General features: G+C 39.2%; 1 protein-coding gene across 2 annotated transcripts in view; it reads right to left on the reverse strand.

The window, feature by feature from the left end:
* CACUL1 (CDK2 associated cullin domain 1) overlaps positions 1-24059 on the reverse strand; it is a gene marked incomplete at both ends in the record, with an annotated part of 61770 nt that overhangs the window by 34522 nt on the left and 3189 nt on the right. For both annotated transcript variants that reach the window (XM_079705966.1, XM_079705965.1), the window contains 2 exons: positions 4853-4955; positions 5838-5964. In XM_079705966.1, coding sequence (XP_079562092.1) covers positions 4853-4955; positions 5838-5964 — 230 coding nt within the window. The remainder of the gene's footprint in view (positions 1-4852; positions 4956-5837; positions 5965-24059) is intronic.

The following is a 24059-nucleotide window of genomic DNA, read 5'->3' on the forward strand; positions in this document are numbered from 1 at the left end:
AGATAAGAGGCTGATGCCCTAAAGGTTCAACTCATTGATTTTATCAACCCCAACACTAAATTTCTGATTATCTGTCAAATTCAACTCATCCCACACTCCTGTTTTAGCTCATAATAACAATATATCATTACTAAAATCAGAGCTGCAACTGCAAACAAAACACTCCACCCAAATAAAACTCTTCTGGCTCATGGGGCCTGGCATACACTCTTGTTCCGTCCCCAGTGAAAACTGCCCTTAAGGTCTCTATAAAGTAGAGATTACACCAAGATTACGCCACATACTTGCAACACTGAATAAATTAATGTACTGGATTAACTGAACAATGAATGAATTCACTGCCTAAGCATCTAGAGACACAAAGATTAGTGGTCATACAAGGCTAATTATGCTACTCTTCCCACTGGTCAAATTTGATGCTGAGCATTCACTCAGCATTTGCTGAGCTGTAACTGTGCCAGGCACTAAGGATAAAAACGCAAGCCCTCAAAGGAGGACACGGCTGTGAGGTGGCCAGACATGGACGCAGAAACAGTGCAGAGCTGTTACTGCCAAGACGTTACACATGCATAGAAGAAGAAGTTCCAATGGCCTTTTTGTTTGTTGGTTTGAGGGGAGTGTGAGGGTTCTAGGAAGATTTTACACAGGTGGACACAAATGAGTTTAAGCCTGAGAAAAGAATGAAGAAGCATCTGCCAAGCAGGAAGCAAAGAAAAACTATCTTAGAACTGAGCTTAAAGCAACCAGATGTTTCAGTAAAGCCACTTCATTTTAACGTTGAGAAAATTCACAAGATATTAGCATGTTTAATCAAGAGGCACACAGTTGCTGAGTGGCAGAGTTGAGACCAGAGCCCAGGTCCCCATGTTTTTATCCACTTTACCCTGCTATTTAATAATGGTTCGAGTTAACACTCTTACAAAAAAGATCATTTCAAAGTAAGATTTTTTTATAGTCCCATATTGCTGAACTCAAAGTAGGACACGTATGGATTCTAAAAACAAGCTAAATTCCCTGGTTTTACATTGTATATTACCTTCACATTTATCAATATGGTTTTTTAAATACTAGCATCAAAAGAGCTATCACCCTTGTCTATGTTATTTTTATAAGAATTATTCCTATTATTAGTATAAAGCAAAAATTCTTTAGTTACCTAATATGCCATATTAGTAATGGTAGAGAAAACAGGCACTCTGAAACATACAGAACCAGTGGGAGCATATAACTTGGTACAACTTTTGTGAACCACAAAATACGGACATGGTAAATGACATGACAGGCAGACCTCGGAAATACTGCAGGTTCAACTGCAGACCGCCACAATAAAGCAAATATCAATAAATCGAGTCACATGAATTTTTTGCTTCCCAGTGCATATAGACGTTATATTTACACTATATCGTAGTCTATTAAGTGTGCAATAGCATTATGTCTAAAAAAAACCAATGTACATACCTTAATTTTAAAATACTTTATTGCTAAAAAATGCTAACCGTCATCTGAACCTTCAGCAAGTCACAGCAGTAATATCAAAGATCACTGATCACAAATCACAATAACAAATATAGAAATAATGAAAAAGTTTGAAATATTGCGAGAATTACCAAAATGTGACATAGAGACAAGAAGCAAGCAAATGCCATTGGAAAAATGATGCCGAAAGACTTGCTCAGCACATGGTTGCCACAAACCTTCAATTTGTAAAAAATGCAATATCTGTGAAGTACAATAAAGCGAAGCACAATAAAACTTACAAGACTGATTATTCCCTGTAGCACTGTTAGTAACAGCAAAAGGCTGGAAGCAACCTAAATATTCATGGATTAAAAAGTGGTTAAACAAATTAAGGTACCTCAATAAAGCAAGGTACAATGAACTATTATGCATTCCTGATAAAGAATAAAGGAGCTCTACGCACACTGACAGGGATCACTCTCCAAAACCTCAGAAACTTACTCTCTGAACCTCAGTGACTCTCAAGTATTAGTACCCTGTGCAGCCCATCCTGGGCAAGTAACAGGTTACCTTTGTATTACTGATAATTGATCAAGCAAATTTATGCCAGGGAATGTAGCCAAGTGGCCTTCCAAAACTGCCAATTAGACTGAGCTTGATAACGCAGTACTATAGTGCCCTCTAACTTTAAAAAATATTTTTCAGTAATATTCTAACTGTAAGAATGAAATGTAGTCGTATAGTGCTTACAAAATTAAGTACAAGAAAAAATTCTACTCAAGCAGAAACTGCAATATGACAAATAACTAGCAAGTCACAATTCTATCAGTCAAATTAATGACTCACGGGATGGTAAAGCATACGTGTAAAACATATTATAAAATTTCCGGGGCTTCCCTGGTGGCACAGTGGTTGAGGGTCCGCCTGCCGATGCAGGGGACACGGGTTCGTGCCCTGGTCCGGGAGGATCCCACATGCCGTGGAGCGGCTGGGCCCGTGAGCCATGGCCACTGAGCCTGTGCGTCCGGAGCCTGTGCTCCGCAACGGGAGAGGCCACAACAATGAGAGGCCCGCGTACCGAAAAAAAAAAAAAAAAAAAAAAAACCTCTACATTTTGGGGCTTCCCTGGTGGCGCAGTGGTTGAGAGTCCGCCTGCCGATGCAGGGGACACGGGTTCGTGCCCCGGTGCAGGAAGATCCCACATGCCGCGGAGTAGTTGGGCCCGTGAGCCATGGCCACTGAGCCTGTGCGTCCGGAGCCTGTGCTCCACAACGGGAGAGGCCACAACAGTGAGAGGCCCGCGTACCGCAAAAAAAAAAAAAAAAAAAAAATTTCCAATTCACATTTCATAGATAACTTTTATAAGCAAGACAAGTAATTATTTTATCCTTATAATTTGAATTGAAATGGTTCGCTTTCTGTTTTAGAATATTTAATATTATTTCAAAAATAGCAAAACAGTATTCATAAAACAATCCTTTTTGAGATGAGTTCTTTATTGATCTAATGAAATCTCTGGTACACCCTGCACCCCAAAGACCACCAAGACTTCATGTTAAAAAACGAAATCAAACTCGGATTTCTACTAGAAAAGCTTTCACTATCCAACAGAGAGTAAATATTTATAAACATTCATTTGCTATACATTTCATTCAGCAAGTGATGCTTAGTATGTATGAGATACTGGGCAAGGTACTAACAGCACAATAATGAAAACAGACATGCTCCTCCGCCCTCTCAGGACACAATACTGGGGTGGGGAACGTGGGGAAGGGGAACAGCTAAACCAGAAATTACACAATGAACTACCATGGAGTATTGGGTGTTACAGAAGCACAGATGAGGGGCTCCCAAACCTGACTTGGGGAACAAGGTATCAGAGAATGTTTCCCAAAACAAATGATGTCTAAGGGGCAGCCTAAATGTTAAGTGCACACTGACCGAAAAAATAAGAGGGCAGAAGAAAAGGAAGAATGTTTCAGACAGTTAAGTTAACGTGGCAAAAGCCAAGATGTGAGATAGTACCTAAAATGTTCAAGGAACTGAAGTAAGTTCAGTATGCAGGAGCAGAAAGGTAAGACATCAGGCTGCAGAAATAAGCAGGAGTCAAAAAGTGAAAGCCTTCCTAAATCATATTAAGAAATTTAGACTTTATTCTAATAGGAATCTGATAATCAGAGCTGTACCTTAGAAACAGTCGCTCTGAAACGCAAGATTCTAGTTAGATGTGTTAAGACTAGAGGCAGAGAGCACCAACTAAGATGAGCATTTTAGTAAAACACTTGAGATGATGTGGCCTGGACTGGGCGGTGGCCAAGTGGACAGGAGCCAAGAGAGAAACAGAACAGAAATAGGATTCAGCAGTAAACTGAACGTGGGGATTCAGAGAGAGGGCAGAGTCGAGAATTAGGAAGCAGATCATTCAAAGCTACAATGCGCAGACCTTAGGCTTCATCTATGGTTTACATACAATGCCTAACACTAAATATATCTGTTAGATGAATAAAGGTTTTGTATTTAATGGCAAAAAGATGATGAAAACAATTTACACTAGCACCAGGAAAAAGATATATTTGGCTATGATAAACACAGGTCTGGCTATACTTAAAAAAAAAAAAAAAAAAAACCCCAAGGTAAGTGAGGAGAATATCCAAATAGCAACCCAGCACTTGCTAGAAACTGTGGATATTTCAGAATTGCTGGAGCACTTCCTAATTGTGGTGTGGACCCTGGTGATCTACTGCTGAGTGACTTTTCTGCACATCTTGTAACTTCTACACCACAACGAAAATGTGATCTGGTCCTGGAATAAAGATACTACCTGACCTTCAAGCACTGGAAACTTTACTGAGGCAGGGAGGGGCAGGGTAGGATCAAGAAGCCAAGTGCTTCCTTAAATAAAATATTTCCTGCAACTTGCCCCAGATTTTACAGCTGGGATGATGTTCATCTGTAGAGGGTTTATCAACAAAATGCTGACTTCAGTTGTTTATATTAGCAAATATTAGAAACTGGTAGGCAAATAACACTTCAAAGATAGTAATTTTCAAAAAAGTTCCAGAAAAAAATTAGAATGTACACGTTTATAATATAAAAGTCACCAAATACTGAGGTTAACAGAACAAATAAGGTTTTACATAAAAGAAATATTGCATGGTAATAAACAGAATTAAAGTTGGAAATACATTTAATCCAAAAATGTCCACAGTTTATGTCCAATTTTCAAATTAATCTATTCCAAAGATAAGACCATTTGATCAATATTCATCTATAAAATATTTATAAATTTATATCATAATCAAATGAACAAGCCTCCAAAGGTATACTATACAAGCTAATTCCAACCAGTCAGAAAATCCCAAAGAAGCTAAAATCAATACCATAAGTTCTTTACCTGCAGCTCCTTTGAGACTCTTTCTAAGTGATTAGTTATCTTTTTAATCAGATCACTATACATCTGTTCCGAGTGCTGCTGGCATACACATTTATACACACAACTGTGGGGAGGAGGGAAGACAAAAACCAAGTTAATGATTTTAAGGTTGAAGCACTTAATTCAACCTAAGGTTAAGGCATACCCTCAATATGTAACCACTGGTCAAATAATTAATTCAGGCCTCAAAAAGTGACCAATTGCAACTCTTAAAACAAAAATTTATCCTGCCCCAATCAGTGTTCATATGGAAGAGACATTATCACCAGCTACAAATAATCTTTTTGAGTATTCTATTTAATTTTTTATCCGTATTAGATAATCTGATATTGGGTGATTATCTGAGAGTCTGACTATGATAACTACTTATAAGCCAGTTTCTCTCTCGTTTTAATGAATGTCAAAATAAGGAAGAGAGAGTGACAATCAGCAGAAGGTTTCTAACTAACAAAAACGTTTGCTAAATAACCTCTTTGTGCATCACTTGTGCAGAACAGCACAGTTGTCACTTCCTCCTCTTGTGACTGGGCTGATCTCACAACGCACCCCGGTCCTCACTAATTTGCTACTTCCATTTACCAGGAGCTGGGAAACAAAATAACCAAAGATAGTTAAACTTGTGTGCCACAAACATCAACAGATTAAGCTAACATCTCCCTGTGATACTAAAACTACATATTTTTTGCCTTTTTCACTGACCTCTACAATTTCTGCATTATGTATGGTGGGCGTGGCAGGCTGAGGTAGGATTAACACTATCTTCATTTGAAAAACAATTCTGAAGCAAAAAGTATAAATCAAACCCCCAATCCACAAGTATGGAACATATAAATAACTTACAGAGCCTTAATGTACGTATATTATATGCATACAAACTGTCGTAATTCAAGTTGCTGTGAACTTCACTATACACTCTAAAACCCAAGCAAATTAAATCTTGACTTACCTGTATATCTGTTCATAGGATATGGGGATATAGTCACCAGGACTCTGAGTTAAAAGCTGATCTATGGCACCATCCAATTTTGGCCAGTATGTGCTCTTATAATCTTCAATAGTTATAACATTCATTACTAAAAGTAAAAAGTAAAATTAATATTACTATGTGCCACATGTAAAATAAACAAATCAATTCTGTATTCTCCAATTCCTCCCACTTACTTTCTGATTTTACATTGACACTGTGTCACCTAAATACAACTCAATTATTATCCCATTTCCAATTTCAAAAATCCCAACCTGGACAGGGATTTGAAGCAGCCATTAATTATGATTTAAAAAAAAATTACTATGAATCTGTTCATCTTTAAAAATAAAAACAAAACAGCAATTATCTCTGGTTCCCTCTCCCGGTTTCCGTTATCAGTGGAGTTCTTAACATGCACTGACCCTCAAATACACGTTGCCAATGATGTGACAAGATGGCCTATGCATGAACCATGATAAAGTTCTGGGAAACTATGACCTCCAATCAATCTTTACAGACAGCTCTGGGAAATCTACCTAGGGAAAGGACTATGGGAATTAATTTCCAAATGCTACGGTGCTAAAAACTCACAGAGATTTATCGCACCACCAGTACCTCCCGGACATGACTACAGCTCTGACTCAGGCTCTCCCTAGCCTACCCTTTAGAAAAGCCCAACAGAAAAAAAAAACGTGGATGAACGGGAGCCTTACATTGAAGGCGTACCTCATTCTTAATGGCTGGCTCTTATTCCTCCATGATAGGTTTAATAAAGCATTTGTAACAGGTTGTCCTAACAACGGTGAAATCCAGGGGTGATGGGTGCTTCACAACAATGAAATGCTAATGTAAAAAAGAGCTACCCAAAGCACCTAAGATACCCTGTGTCTTTATGAACCATGGTAGGAGCTAACAACTACTAGATCAGCCATTTTACTGTTTATTTTTATCAGAAACTCAAGAGCAGAAGGTTGACTTCCCCAAGTGCACGCAACTAATCACTGGCAGAGGTACCAGGTAAAGCAAAGCCTTGATTTAGCATCTTTCTGTCACACTACTGAGTTCCAAATTTTAGTCATTCAGGTTCAAGACGTTTCTCATATCTATGTGCCACCTATATCATGTTTGTTCAATATTTTCTTTAAATCAGTTCACTTTTTTTTTTTTTGGCTTAAATATACTTAAAGGACACTTGAGGAGTGAACTATTGATTTACACAACACAGAATAATCTTAAATGTATTCTGCTAAATCAAAGAATCAGACCAAAAAGGCTACACATGGTAAGACTCTCACTTATTTATAAAGGCATAACTATAGGGAGGAAAACAGATCAGTGGTTGCCAGTGGGACTGGAAGGTGGAAAGAAGGACTGTCTGCAAAGGGGAAGCAGGAAGGAATTTTTAAGACAATGGACTCTTTTGTATGGAACCGCGGTAGTGGATACACCATTCCATGCATTTGTCAAAACCAACAGAACTACACACTATAAAAAGTACATTCACTGTATGAAAAAAAAAAAAATTTCACCCAGGATGTAGTGGTAAAGATGGAATGGCAAACTGTGGCAAATGAATCTAATTTACAAATGAATCACATAACCCACACTAAAAAAAAAAAAATAGGGAAGAAAATGGAGAGGAAAGGAATGTTTTGACTACATATAAGGCTAAAACCAAAAAGAACTGTACATGCGTGTGCACACACAGGCACACACACAAACGGGAGCAGGAGGCCAGATGCTGGAGGGCCTTATGGGCAATGCAAAGACTTTGCCTTTCACTCTAAGATGAGGACACGTGGAAGGTTTTGAGCAGTGATGTCATCTGACTTTGATTTTCTATGGATCATTCCAGCTTCTGTACTAGCAATAAACTAAGTTAGAAGGCTGTGAGATGATGGGGGATTGGAGCAGGTGGTAGCAGTGAGGGCAAGAGGAGAGGTCAGATTTTCAATATATTTTAAGGTAGAGCCAACAAGATTTGCTGATGGTTTGGATGTGAGATGTGAGAGAAGGGTCAAGGATGACTCTGAAGTTTTTGGCCTTCAGCACCGAAGGATGGGGCTGCCGTTGACTAAGATGAGGAGGATGTAGGAGAAGCTTAGCATGTCTGGGAGTGAAGCTGAAACTGTTGGTACCCCACCCATTTACAGGGATCCACAAAGGCCACTGTCAGCACCTACCATTATTTGCCAGTGTTCTCTCTGGCTGCCGGGGTTGCTTTGCCTGAAGGAGAGGCCGGTTGGAAGTTGTAGAGAATTAACACCCCCAGAAGCCATGATCAAGTAATGACTAATGAGAACTCAGTGTAAATACCCAGCGTCTCCCTTTACTCTGGGTGAGTATGCACTGACTCCCAAATCCCCGCTGGGATTCCACTCCAGTCGCCGCAGTGCTGCCTTCTTTACGGCCTCCTTACCATCCCTGTCTCTGTCTCCACACTCCTGCAGGTGCTTCCTAGAATCACCCCCTTGTGCATAAAACTGCTCACACTTAAAACAAAGTAAGAATGGATCAAAAACAGAAAAGTAGTGTCATTTGCAATATAGAAATAAACACAGTGTTATTAAATTCTAGCTAGGTCCTACTGCCTTTAAAGGTTCTGAGTGAAGCTTGCTTTCCCTGTGAATAAAGGAGATCGGCAGATGCTGAGAAGTGTTACACGCTAGCTCCAAAATACCACCTTTCTGCTTTCAGAAGGATTAAAAAAAAATTTTTTTAAGTAACTGAAAAAAAAAGAACTTTCTCACTATGTGATTCTAGGTTACTGAACCTCCTATCAAGTGTTTATCACCTAAACCACATCATACACCTGCTCTACGCCAAACGCTGGGAATGAAGGAAGGTAAGTGACAAGCTCAGAAAGAAAACTTCAAGTACTGAAAGCCAAGAATGAACACACCAACCCCATGGGTTCCTGGACCACTCGGTTCAATTAACTCCACCCTGCGCTGCGGCTGGGGAGACACCTGCTTCCCAAGCACACGTTTCACACTTTGGCAAATCTCCAAGTCAAAGATATGACAGAGGAAAAAGAACCTAAGATGTGAAGTCCCGCAGCTGTCAGGACAGAATGAAGCTCCACAGAAGCAATGATCTCTGATGCCTCTCAGGTATCTTTCATGTGGCATTGAAAAAAAAAAACAAAAACTGCTCTGGTTTTAAATATCTTTGAAAACAGACTTTCAAACCAAAACGAAAAAGGCACAAGTCACAGTAGAAAATCTTAAATCCTATTTCCACATCTAAAAAGAAGCTATATTTCCACATATATTTTGCTTGAAAAACAACAGAAAACCAATTCACTTACATGCTAGCTATTACGGAGTGAATGTTTGCGTCCCCCCAAGACTCATGTGTTGAAGCCCTAACCCCCAATGTGATGACATTAGGAGGTGGAGCCTTTGGGAGGTTTTTAGGCATGTGGGCGGAACCCTCACATGAATGGATTTAGAGTCTCTAGAGAACTCCCTCACCGCTTCTGCCATGTGAGGACCCAGTGAGAAGATGGCCTTCTATGAACCAGGAAGCAGCCTCTCTCACCAGACTCTGAATCTGCCAGCGCCTTGATCTTAGACTTCTCATCCTCCAAAAGTGTAAGAGATAAATAAGCCACCCAGTCTATGACAGTCTGGTACAGCAGCATGAACAGACTAAGACACTGGCTAACATGACTTTCTTCTCAGGAGCCACCCAATCTTCACCACGGTAGCAAAGGAAAGCAGAACACAGAGAAGCATCTGCAGAGCTACAGGGAATTTGAAGAATGAGCACTAGTTGGTATTCATACGCTTAGCCAAAGATTAGGAAGGTTTTTCATAGCAATCTGTGGTCAACACTTAAAATGACAATCCAGAAAATGCTAAGACATTGAATTCCTTGCTAATCTCAACCCAATCTCTGACTTAAAACAAACAAAATATATTAGCTGTTTGGTTTATCTAACATTTGACACGCACAGTCTAAAAGTGTGTGTGTATGTGTGTGTGTGTGTGTGCATGCGTGCAGTCCTGAATTCTAAAACTAGAGCCTCTAGCTAGAGAAATGTAATCAATCACTTTCAACTTTGCCCACAAAAAAGTTCAGATTAACCAAAAAAAAAAAAAAAAAAAAAAAGAAACATGGAACCTAAACAAAAATGAAATTACCATTAAATAACTAAATTTTATCTAGGTTAGATTTTCCAGCTTGAAAAAAATGCACTATTTTTCAAACTGTTTAAAGAAGGTATTCTAAACTCAAATGCCTACAAGGCCCAGGCCATTAACATAAATGGGTAAAACAGGCCTGGTATAAGAATAAAAAAGAGCAGTGAGCATTTCAATGAGCTGGAGAATGCATATGCCCTCTAGAGACATTCAAGTTCACAAAATGTAAAAACCCTCAGGTTGCCCTCATAACATCACGCCACAAGGCTTAAACCTTGAAACTCATAAGATAACAAGCTCACACAGCCTCAGTTCTATTGAGAAAGTACTACAACTGACCTTTACTAAAATAAAGTGACATAAAATCTAAAACACATGGAATAGCTGGAATCTAAGGTTCAGGAAATACTATCAGATTGCTAACAAATGAGAAACTATTAGGGATATGTAATTCATACCAGGCAGGAATAAATATGTTCAACTCTCATACTTTGTTATCCAAGTAACTTATCGACACTTGACATGTTATGTGTTTACTATCCATCTTCCTCAAACTAGACATAAGCCCCTTGGAGAAGGAATTCAGCACTAGAGCCCCAACTCCAAACTATCATATGATACGTATTCAATAATGTATGTGAAGTAAATTAATTTAATGGAAGTCAAAATAAATGTTTAATATAAAAACAGTCCAAGGCATACTACTTATTAGTAGCTCTGGAATTAAAAATTGAAGTGCATTTGGTTTCACACAGGCTAAAGCAAACCAGGTAAGCCCTACCAGATATTTATTCCTTTTGAGTTTTTTTCTTGTTATTTGTAAGGGGAGGATATATTCAGAAACTATAGCAGGTATTATTAATTCATTCTTGGTCTACTGCAAAGACTGGCCACTACCTACTATCAGTGGCTCTCAAAATCTGATACCAGAGCAGCATCAGCATCACCTGGAAACTTGTTAACTTAATGTAAATGCAACCTGCCAGGCCCCAACCCAGACTTAGGGAGTCAGAAAAGTGGGGCGCGTGTAACACGTGATACAGAAATCCATTTGAGCCCCCCAGGTGATTCTTATGCCTGCTCCTTTGAGAACCACTGCCTAATGCTCCTATTCAAGCTCAGGACAGCCAAGGGTCACAGGGGCTCCTCTGTTCTCAATTGCTAGCACATGGTTGTTGGCCCCGAACAACTCGAACTGGAGAGTCAGGTAAAGGTGTAAATGTAGCACAGAAAAAAATTTAAAGGGCAGCTAGGAACTGTTTTATGTCAAAAAAGCATTAAAGTTCTACTCTTCCATGTCCCTTCTCCCCACCAAAAAGGCCACTCTCATTAAGAACTGGCTCCTTAAGAAGAATACAGTATTGGCAATTATGAAATAAATGATTAAGCCCAATTAAACAGGCTAAATTGTATCTCAAACATAGTGACCTTTTAGATTAATTGTAACTAATTACAATTAGATAATCTGACAAATGGACTAGGAGAAAAAAGCTCTGGGCTTTCCTTTTAACTCTGGCTAGGGTATGTGATCTCAGAGAAAAATTACGACTTCTTGTTGTCACAGCAAGCCCATCTATCAATAACAATCCTGTAAATCTGTGTGGTCCAAAACATTACCACCTGGTAGAATATTATTCTTCCTCCAGCACAAGGGGATGTCTGAAATCTTTCAAGTAATGGACAGAGAGAAGCTGAAGGCCAAGAACAAAGCCTGCAGAATGGGGAGAAGCCTTTGGGAATAAAGAAAAAGATCAGTCAGAGTGGAAGAGAATCAGAATCAGAACAAGGTTGTGTAGTCTAACAAATAAATGGAGTTTTACTCTTTATTTAAAAAAAAAACAAAATCCCAGTTACTTATTTCTCTCAAAAGGAAAATAATTTAATCCTGGCAAAGGAAAGACTAATACTTAGCTGCTCCTAAGAGAACTGCCAAGTTGGGGAAAAAATAGTAATAGAAGTGACCAAATCCTTTAAAGATCCTTTTCCATATTAGGAGGAAAAAAACAAAAGCTGTGCCAGCTACTCGGGTATATTTTGATTCACCAGTAAAAGATGATAGCTAATGTTAAGTCCTTAATGAAGCAATTGTTTCTGAAGTAAGCTAAAAACTTTTAAAAGTTGTATGCTCTATGGGGAGTTTCTAAGTTTTAAGTTCTAAATTGCATGTGTTTGGGAAGTTTCTAAGTTATAGGGTTTGGGGTTTAGGGTAAGTTACATTTATATAAACAAATAACTAGATAACATTTTGGTCCAGATAAGGCTTACAACATACTAACTATATGAAACCATATAACCTGCTTTGCCTTGTTTCAAATGACATGTTTCTTTCCCCCAAACACTGTAAAACTTGTGGAGAAAACACACTCCATTGTTGTTTTCCTGCTTAGAAATAGACACATTTCTCAAATTGAGGAAAAAACAGAACAGTAGAAACTTCCTTCATCACTACTATCTTAAAAACAGAAAGTAGCTGCAGTGGCCTACCAGCAAGATTGAAATCTATCAATACATTACTTTAGAATAGTTACTGCATAACATTATTCTACAATTACAACATCACATTTGAGCCGGTGACACAGTTCTCACTATGAACATGTTATGAAAGTACATATATGAAAAGGTCAAGTGCTATCAAAACATCCATTATGGCTCCAACTCCAACTAATCCAAAATCTCACAATATTCAAATAGAAAGTATCTGCTCAATTGTGATTACATATGTGCAAACCATGCTAACTGCACATCTGCCATAGTTTTAAAATTCTGTTTTACCTGCAAGATTTAAACAAGTCAAACTCTCCACGGCATTAAGGCCAGGAAAGTAACTGTGAAGTAGTAGCATAAGGCAGTGTGTGCTGAGGTGGAAACACCAATAGGTGAGCTAATCTTGCCCTGCAGGACCCTGAGAAGTTCAGGACCTAAGGACAGGATACAATGAGCGAGGTTTAGAGGCAGAGAGTTGGTGGCTGGAGTGGGAAGGGTGAAGATTGGTTGCAAGTCTGTAGACTAAACAGTAAAAAAGAGAAGAGTTATTCTGCACAGAAACTGAAAGGTAAAAGCTTGGGACTCCAGGACAGATACATGGTTGGTGGGTTGGTGGGTGGGTGGGTGGGAAGCACAGGGCTGGCAGATTTAAGTTAAGTCAAAAGTCAAAATAAGAAACGTTCAAACATCTAACCCTGCTCCTTTTCTTTAATTCTAGAATGCCATCGGCCAGGAGAAGTGTCTTTACTTCCTGCCCCACCTACCCAACCCTACCATTCTCCCAGAAAGGAAGAAGATCCTTCCCTAGAGAAACGGAACTGTCCCAGAGAAAAGACATTCACATACTATTTGGCAGTTCCCCAAGAAATAGCAGCTTTGCATCCAATTAACCCGGAGTGAAGCCCAACACTTACACTTGGCAAGGTCCCTTGTAAACACAGAACTACCAATTAGCCTTTTTCACTTTTAAATACGAATACACAGCTAAGGATCACGAAAATTTGCAAAGTCTCAGACATCAGAGATCAAAACAAACAAAAATTGCAAAGATAAAAGCAAAGAACTAAAAGAACAAAAGAAAACTTTTTTAAAAATCCTATAATTACTATGCTGAGAAGATAAAAATTAGTAACAGTAATGAAAAAGGAGAATTCCAAATGCTCTTAAAATTAAAAATATAGCCATTGTTAAAAATCCAAAAGAAGGGCTTCCCTGGTGGCGCAGTGGTTGGGAATCCGTCTGCCAATGCAGGAGACACAGGTTCGAGCCCTGGTCCAGGAAGATCCCACATGCCACAGAGCAGCCAAACCCACGCGCTACAACTGAAGTCCACGCATCAGAGAGCCCACGCTCTGAAGCGGGAGAAGCCAGCGCAATGAGAAGCCTGCACACCACAACGACGAGTAGCCCCTGCTCGCTGCAACTAGAGAAAGCCTGTATGCAACAATGAAGACCCAAAACAGCCATGAATGAATGAATGAATAAATAAATAAAAGCATTTATCTCATCATAAATGCCTTTATCATAAAAAAATCCAAAAGAAAAAAGTAAACACCTAGAAACTCTCCTAGAACATTAAGAGAAATAGAATATACTAAAAAATAGTTAACAGACTTAGAAGATCAAAACAGGAAATTCAACATTTGACTACCAATAATTCCAGAGAAAAGGGAGGAGAGAGAAAATGTAAAGGGAGAAAAACACTGACTCATTAACCTAAGAAAACATCCCAATAATTTTCCAAAGGGAAAAAAAGATCACATGCAAAATAACAAGAATAAAAATGGCACCTGAATTCTCCACTGTAACACTGCAAGCTTAAAATCAATGAAGCAACGCTTTAAAATTTATTTAGGGGGCTTCACTGGTGGCGCAGCAATTGAGAATCCGCCTGCCAATGCAGGGGACACGGGTTCGAGCCCTGGTCCAGGAGGATTCCACATGCTGCAGAGCAACTAAGCCCGTGCACTGCAACTAGTGAGCCTGCGCTCTGGAGCCCGGGAGCCAAAACTACTGAGCCCATGTCCCACAACTACTGAAGCCTGGGTGCCTAGAGCCAGTGCTCCACAACAAGAGAAGCCAATGCAGTGAGAGGCCCGCACACCGCAGTGAAGAGTGGTCCCCATTCGCTGCAATGCGCAGCAACGAAGACCCAACGCAGCCAAAAAAAAAAAAAAATTATTTAGGTAAGAATTCTGTACCCAGTCAATCAAGTGAGCATTTTTATATATTCAAGACCTGATATTATTATCCATACACATTTTCCCAACAGACAGCCAGCAGATATGTTCTGTACATACACACACATACATGGGAACACACCAGTAAAAAGAAAGACATGAAGTGAGGTGGCCAAGACAGCAGAGTAGGAAAACCCTGAACTCACTCCTCCTCCCATGGATACACCAAAATTACAGCTACTTACAGAGCAACTATCTATGACAACAGCCTAAAAACTAGCAGAAAAGATATTTCACAACTGCATGCCTAAACAAGGAACCACAATGAGCTGAGTAAGAGAGGCTGAGACGCGGTATTGTCAGGATTCACAATTCCAGGTCAGCGATCCACAAATGGGAGGAATATCACAATCAAAGAGGTTCTCCCCAAGGAGTGAGGATTCTTTCTGAGCCCCACATCAGGCTCCCCTGCCCAGGGTTCCTGCATCAGAAAGGTGAGCCCCCAGAACATCTGACTTTGAAAACCAGCAGGGCTTATGTCCAGGAGAGCCAGAGAGCTGTAGGAAACAGACTCTGCTCTTAAAGGGCATACGTTAAATCTCACACACTTCAAATCTCAGCACAGAGGCAGTAAATTGAAAGGAGCCTGGGTGAGACCCATTTGCTGATCTTGGAGAGCCTCCTGGGGAGGCAGGAGGCAACTGGAACTCCCCCTGGGGATGGAGATGCTGGCAGTAGCCATTTTGGGGAGCTCGTTCTACCAAGATAACACAGCACTGGCAAGTGACATTTTGGAATCCTCCCCCTAGCTTATTAGCACTGGGGGCTTACCCGCCCACCAGCAGGCCAGCCCCAGCCCCAGGGCCAGGCAGACAGCTGGGAAGCCTACCCTGCCCTCCAGCAGCCCGGCAGCCACTGCATGAGGCAGGGCCTCACAGCCAGGCTGGGGGCCAGCCCCGCCTACCAGCACACCCACCATAGCAGTCCTGCCATAAAAGAAGGGCACAGGCAGCCCTACGGGGGCACCCCTTGAGCATATAGCTCTGGTGACCAGAAGGGAGTGTGCTACTGGGACCCATTGGATGTCTCCTACATAAGGCCACTTCTCTAAAATTGGGAAATGTAACCAACCTAACACAGAAAACTGGGCAAAATGAGCAGACAGAGGAACATGTCCCAAACAAAGAAACAAGACAAAACCTCAGAAAAAGAACTAAACAAGTGGAGACAGGCAATCTACTCAACAAAGAGTTCAAGGTAATGATCATAAAGATGCTCCCTAGCTCAGAAGAATGGATGAACATGGTGAGAATTTCGACAAATAGTTGGAAAATACCGAGAACCAAACAGAGCTGAAGAATACAATTAACTAAAATTAAAGTTACACTAGAAGGAATCAACAGTAGATTAGATGACACAGAGTAACAGACTGTGATCTGGAAGACAGTAGTAGAAATCACCCAAGTTGAACAGAAAAAGAGAAAAAATAATTTTTAAAAATGAGGATAGTTTAAGAGACCTCTGGTACAACATCAAGCATACTAACTTGACAGGGGTCTCCGAAGGAGAAGAAAGGAGCAAAGAACTTATTTGAAGAAACAATAGCTAAAAACTTCCCTATCCTGGGGAAGGAAACAGACATCCAATTCCAAGAAGCACAGAGACTCCCAAACAAGTTGAACTGAAAGAAGTCCATGCTAAGACACATAATAATTAAAACTGCAAAATTAAAGATAAAGAGAGAATCTTAAAAGCAGAAGAGAAAAGCAACTAGTTACATACAAGGGAACTCCCATAAAGACTCACAGCTGACTTCTCAGCAGAAACTTTGCAGGCCAAAAGCAAATGGCATGATATTTGCAAAGTGATGAAAGAAAAAACTTACAACCAAAAATACTCTACCTGACAAGGTTATCATTCAGATTTGAAGGCGAGATAAAGAGTTTTACAGACAAGCAAAAGCTAAGAGTTCAGCACCACTAATCAGCTTTACAAGAAATGATAAAGGGGTTCTCTAAGCAGAAGAGGCCACAACTCAAAATATGAAAATTATGAAAGGAAAAATTTCACTAGTAAAGACGAACATATAGTAAAGGTAGTAGATCAGCCACTTATAAAGTCAGTAGGAAGGTTAAAAGACAAAAGTAGTAAAGTCATCTAAAACCACAATCAATAGTTAAGGGATATACAAAACAAAAAGATGGAAAATACAACATCAAAAACATTCAACATGATGGGGGGAATAAAAATGTATCGTTGTTAGAAGGCATTCAAACTTAAGAGATCATCAACTGAAAACAATCACATATGTATATATGTTGTACCATGTATACAGCTTAAGATACGTGGTCAATAATATTGTAATAATTTTGTATGGGGAGAGACGGTTACTAGATTTATTGTGGTGAACATTTCATGATGTATGCAAATATCAAATCACTATGCAGTACACCTGAAGCTAACATAATATTGTACATCAACTATATTTCAACTTTTAACAAAACTTTTAATAAATAAATAAAAGGAAGATATCAAGTAACAATCATTCCACCTGTTGGGAAGTCCATGAGTGGCAACTGTGGGCCCTAAGAAAAAAACAGGAACAAGAAGATTAACAGCTCCACAAGCAGGCAAAAAGAAAATACTGATTAACTGAGCATTTCAAAAACACCAGTGACAGGTATATGGTGGATGTGATAAAGATGTTGAAAAACTTTAAGAATCAGTTTTTCAAAAACTATGCAAGTATAAACAAGGCGACTTACTAGCAGAGTTCTATGTGAAAGAAAATGTAATCTGAGTACACTCCTGGCTCTTTAGTGAATATTTAGTTGTAAATATGGTTTATTTTGAACCAAAAATTGTGGTATTTAAAGAATTAATGAGGTAAGGTGTGTAGAGGTATAAGAGAACTAAAACGTCGTGGAAATAACAGGTCAACAGGTAATATAAAACTAACTAAGTAATCAATAACAATATTAACACATTGAAATGTGTGGATAAATACCAGAAGAGACAACTAAATGAATTAAAAATAATTGACTCTGGGTCACAGGTCCAGGAATGGGAAGGAACGAAGGAGGGAATCACTGATTTTCATTATATATCTTTTCATACAGTTTAAGTTTTTAAAGTATAAGCCTATATAAAAGCAAAGTTCTGTGTTGTTTTGTTCTAAGACCAAAGAGTTTGGTGAAACTCAAATCCTCTGAAAGGGAAAAACAAATCCGGTGAAACTAAATTTTTGTTTCAGCACTTCCAATATTCTAAGGCGCATGAAATGAGAAAGCTCAGCTTACCCACTGCCTACTGGATCTCTCCACCCAAAGGTTCCACAGACAACTTAAAAAAGACACACACACACCCCTACCTATACGCCTACCATATCCTTATCTTCCCTTCTTCCCACCCAAATTTTACAGACTGTAGTCCCCAAAGGTTTCCAAAGTCGAAAACCACCTCTCTTCCAATGCTTTATTTGTTCAGGCTGTCATCTCTTGCCTAGACTACAATAATTAAACCCCCTAACCAGTCTCTCTGCCTCCATTCTCTCTCCTTTCTAATCTATATTAACATGCTAAGACAAACTTTACCAAGTTGACTCCCTTAATATACTTCAGTGGCCCCTATTTCTGCAGAAGAAAATCCCACCTCTAACCTGGCATGCCCTTCGCATCTAGACCTTTCTATCGGTCTAGGTTTAATTTGTGCCACTCCCTCCTAACACCCTATGTTCCTACAATAATTTCAACTCTGGGTCTTCCACACAGGCTTCTCCCTCTGCAAAGGAAGTCTCTTCAAGCCCAACCCTGCCACCTCAGTCCTCCTAACAAACTTTTGTTCATTTTCAAAGATTCTTTTTCCCTCCATGCTACCATGTACATACATAACTTTACCACAGCATTTAATTATAATGTATCACAATCATCTGTCCATCACCCACCACACTAACCTCTGTCTCATTCATCACCAGGGGCTACAATATTACCTTGGCATACAGAAGACGATAAATAAATATCTGTTTGGATAAAATGCCATTCTAGTCAGCACACCTGCAACTACAAATTACGTATCTATACTCTTAACTACAGAGGTTAATAGCCAAACAACTACAAAAGTAGGAAGAAAAATGGAAGGCCAGTTTTCCCTGCCAAGGCATATTATAAGAGAATATCCACAATCATTTTTTATATAGCATTTAACAGTTCACAATGTGATTATATATGGTCTGCGGCTTACAGAGTTACAGTTTAAAGAGAAAGTAAACAGCATTCATTTTCTTTAGGGATTTGGGACTGGGCCTTACATAAGCATTACAGTGGCCTTCTCTTACAGTTTCATCACCGTCACTTTGTGCAATTCATGTCAAAAAACGGCAAGACAAGATCCCCAATGAGATCCTGAAATTTGGACAATTGATCGATACCATAGTGATGCTTGCTGCAGCACAACTCCACTAAGCTGGAAGGCAAGAAGATACCAAATAACCACCACGGATGCGGCAAACAGTGCATATTTTAAGGCCTGAATACATTAACTGATCCACTTGTAAAAGAATCCACCAATCTGGAAACTGGCAGATAGGACCTGATCAAGTAGAGCAACTTTATTTAGGATTTACTAAAATCAGTTAACACTTTCACTAAATTCAAAAGTCAATTTTAACATACTTCTGAGTCATTAATTTAAAGAAAAGAATAATTTCATTGAGTTCAATTAAAAAATACTGTGAAGCTTTCATCCATCTGGAGAAGCTTTTGGTGCAGTGGATTCATAATTATCCTGAGATCATGGCACAGTACCATCAGTCAAGGCAAGGCCCCACCCACCCCCTCCCTCCTTCCATCTAGCCATTCAGTGCCTTTTATCCTCACGCTCCAGTCCCACCTGCCCCAACACATTCAGACAGGGAACCATTCTAGCTTGTTTAATATATCTGGAATATAAACAGATGTGACATATGCTACACCTGAGCAGAGGCTTTAAAAGCCATTGTGTGTTGCTGTCCACTCTCTTCTCTTTGTCTCTGCCAAGAGTGACAGGACCCAGAAAAGAGCTGCGCTTCAGAATGAGATGACATGTGAAAAGCCACAACCAACTGTCAGCCACTAAAATAACATGAGCAAGAAATAAGCCTTTGTTGGTCCATAAGCTCCTGAAATTTGGGGGTAATTATCAAGCTGACTAATGTGCAATGAAAAACTGAACTAAATAATTACACTTCCCAAATTACATTCCATCAGTGAGATACATCTGAATGAGATTTGGAAGGCCAAAGGGAGGCAATGGGCAGATTATTGCTGCTGGTGGTTCTGGCAAGTAAGGTTGGAGACGTCAGAATTTGTGGCCGCCGAACTCCAAGTTCCAGTGTCTGGTCACCAGCTTCAAGGATGAGGGAGGCAAGTGTGACGATGTAAGAATGGCGGTCGTGGCAGCAGAAGCAGCAGCCTGTCCTCTGGAAAGCAGCTTTAGGCGAGCAGCCTCACTGACTTCATACCTCTGACCTTTCCAACAATTTACAATGGACCCAATTTCTGCTGTTAAATCTCCTGTTGCTTTAGATACCTAGAGTGCTTTCTTGCACTGAACTGACTGATAAAGTATTTGGTACCAGAGTAGTTACAGGACACAGACTCTTAAAAGCTAGGAACCTGGCTTTGCCTTTAAATCCAACTAGATTGGAAAACCAATGATGACACTGCCACCATTAGAAACATAATACTAATAGTACATGGCATGTAGCAGCAAAGAATTACTTATCACCTGTAGATACCTGGAATAAAGTTCTTCTTGAAGAAAACAGCATGGCAGACTGCTAAGTGTATTATGATGGAAATAATAAAGACAGGGACTGTGGAGTGGGCTGATTCTGAGGACAGAAGAAAGCTTTAAGAAAATGATTAACTCAATAAACAGAGGACCAAAGAGCATCCATGAATGCATAAAAGAACCTCTTAATTCTTACAGGCACAGGGTTGATATAGCCAAAAATCAAACAGAGTGATTCTGCAAGTTACAGAATTACCATATAAAAATAATTCAAAGCCTAGACAGATCTCTTAAGTAAAAGTTAGGGCACTGATTGTGAAATGATAAGACCCTGAGGCCTGAAATGGGGTCAGTTTGGTGGAGTTTGATCAATCTGAGAACCCTGCCCTCACAAAACTCACTGAGCCTTCCCTACCTGAGAAGCACCCCTCCCACCCAATATAAGGCTAATCTTTACTTGACTGAAGCCCCTGGAGCCTTGCAAGGGAATGCAGATTCTCCTCATGCCTTACCTCCAAGCAGCTCCCACCACCTCTAACCCTCCAACTATTATAAATCAAATTTCCCAGGGGAAGAAGCACCAGATCTAAACAAACAGGAGCTAGCCTTCATTCCAAAAGAACTACAGGCATACCTCATTTTGTTGTACTTTGCAGATACTGCGCTTTTTACAAATTGAAGTTTTGTGGCAACTCTGAGTCTAGCAAGTCTATCGGCGCCATTTTTCCAACAGCATTTGCTCACTTTGCATCTCTGTCACATTTTGGTAATTCTCGCAATATTTCAAACCCTCTACCAGCGAAAAGATTATGATTTGCTAAAGGCTCAGATGATATTTAGCATTTTTTAGCAATAAAGTATTTTTCAATTAAGATATGTTCAATTTTTTTTAGGCATAATTCTATTGCACACTTAACAGACTACACTATACTGTAAACATAACTTTTATACGCACTGGGAAATGAAAAAATTTGTGTGATTCACTTTATTGTGATATTCACTTTACTGCGGTGGTCTAGAACAGAACCCATAATATCTCTGAGGTACACCACTGTGGACTTTTGGAAGACTTTAAGAATTCTAAAGACTGAAACATAACTTTAGGTAAGACTTAAGTTATCTAAAGGAATACACTTCCTGAAGATTCTTTATTCACTGCAGTATCTCAAGAAACTAGATATGGTTATAACAATTTGCTCAGTTAACTGACTGAAACCTGGACTCAGTGACAGTCTGTGTTAAAAACAGTTGGAACTCTTGTTGATTAAGAGTGGATTAACAACAGATTAGACACCAGAGACAACACAGCAATAGAAACTATCTGAACTGAAGCAGAGGGGGGTGAAAAAGCTGAAAAAGATAATGAACAGAGCCTCAGTGATTTAGTGTACAATAACAAGTGGCGTAACACATATGCAACTGAGGGGCATGGGGCAGTAATTCTGAAAAAATATAAAATGAATGATAATGTTCCAGATTTGACAAATTCTAGAACCCCACAAATCCAAGAAGCTCAAAGAACACTAACAAGAATAAACCTAAAGAAAACTCTACCACAAGGAATATCACAATCAAATTAAATTTGATTTAGTGAAAGATAAAGTGAAAATCTTAAAAGCAGCCAGAAAAAAAGGATACATTACTAGAGAGGAACAAAGATAAGAATATTCAGACATTCATTAAAAGAAATAATGCAGGCCAGAAGACAGTGGAAAGACATCTTTAAAGTACTGAAAGGAAAAACAAAAACAAAACAAGATTATCAATCTAGAATTCTATATCCAGCAAAAATATCCTTAGAAAATGAAGGTAAAATGCTTTTGGGGACAAACAAAAGCTGCATAAATTCAAGGCTAAATCCCTTGGCAATTTTGGGCACTGCAAATATCTTCCCTAATTCTTTCATCTGTCTGTCACTGAATGAAAACCTTTAATTTTTATATAATTAAAGTCATTACTTTTTTTTTTTTTTTTTTTTTTTTTTTTGCGGTACGCGGGACTCTTACTGTTGTGGCCTCTCCCGTTGCGGAGCACAGGCTCCGGACACGCAGGCTCAGTGGGCATGGCTCACGGGCCCAGATGCTCCGCAGCACGTGGGATCCTCCCGGACCAGGGCACGAACCCGTGTCCCCTGCATCGGCAGGCGGACTCTCAACCACTGCGCCACCAGGGAAGCCCAAAGTCATTACTTTTTCACCTTTATATGTTTTAGGAGATAAAGCTTTCCCTAGGGAAAGAGCTTCTTCAACATTGTCTTCCATTAATTTTATAACTTTTCCTTTCACATTTAGACCTTTAATTATCCATCCCTTTAATTAATTCATCCCATCTGTGGTGTTAGGTTTTTCTCCATAAAGTGAGCCACTCTTCTAGCAACATGACTCCTTTCTCTGATGATTTATGATACCACCTTTATCTTAAGTTCCTGAACATATAGGTAAGTCTCTGCTCTCCAATTTGTTCCCCCAGTGTACTTTTTAGGTTCTTGCACTTATACTAGTTTTTATTACTATAGTTTTGAAACAGTATCTTAACCTCTGGTAAGGCAAGCCCCCACGAAAGCAAATCTTTAAGACTGATTTAGCTATTCACAGACTTTATCCCACCTGCCATATAAATTTTAGATCAGGTTATTGAGTTTGTCAGACAAACCAACTGGAATTTTGATGGCAATTTAATCAAATTTATAGATTATAGATTAAATTTATAGATTTTTGATTAAATTTATAGATTATAGATTAAATTTATAAATAGATTATAGATTATAATAGATATATATAGAATATAATAGAATATAACAAATATAGATTATAAATAGATTATAGATTAAATTTATAAGTAGATTAAATCTATAAATTTATAGATTAAAATGGAGAAAACTGACTTCCTTACAATAATAAGTAATCTAATCCCAAGAGCATGGAAAGTTTTCCCATTTATTTAGGTCCTCTTCTAGCTCTTTATTAAAGTTCTCTCCTTAAAGATCTTATGTACTTAGGGTAATTCCTAGAGACTATAGTTTTCTTGCTATTATTCTATACAATATTTACTTTTAAAAAAATTTATTTATTTTATTTATTTATTTTTGGCTGTGTTGGGTCTTTGTTGTTGTGCGGGGGCTTTCTCTAGCTGTGGCGAGCGGGGGCTACTCTTCCTTGCGGTGCACGGGCTTCTCATTGCGGTGGGTTCTTTTGTTGTGGAGCACGGGCTCTAGGCGTGCGGGCTTCGTAGTTGCAGCACGTGGGCTCAGTAGTTGTGGTGCACGGGCTTAGTTGCTCCACAGCACATGGGATCTTCCCAGACCAGGGCTCGGACCCGTGTCCCCTGCATTGGCAGGCGGATTCTTAACCACTGTGCCATCAGGGAAGCCCTACAATAAATATTTACTTTTGATTACCTTTACTAATTGGTTATTGCTAGTGTAGTAAACGCTACTAACTTTTGTAGGGTGATCTTAAGTCCAGTAACCCTGCTAAACTCTTACTAGTTCTAATAGCTTCTCTTGATTCTAATGGTTCTTCTAGATAAGTGATATTAACTGCAAATAATGAGTTTTATTGCTTCCCTTCTTATCTTTATCCTTTTAATTTTTTCCCCCTGTAGTGTTCATCAGGACCTTT

The sequence above is a fragment of the Hyperoodon ampullatus genome (assembly GCF_949752795.1).
Source record: "Hyperoodon ampullatus genome assembly, chromosome: 1".
NCBI lineage: Eukaryota > Metazoa > Chordata > Mammalia > Artiodactyla > Ziphiidae > Hyperoodon > Hyperoodon ampullatus.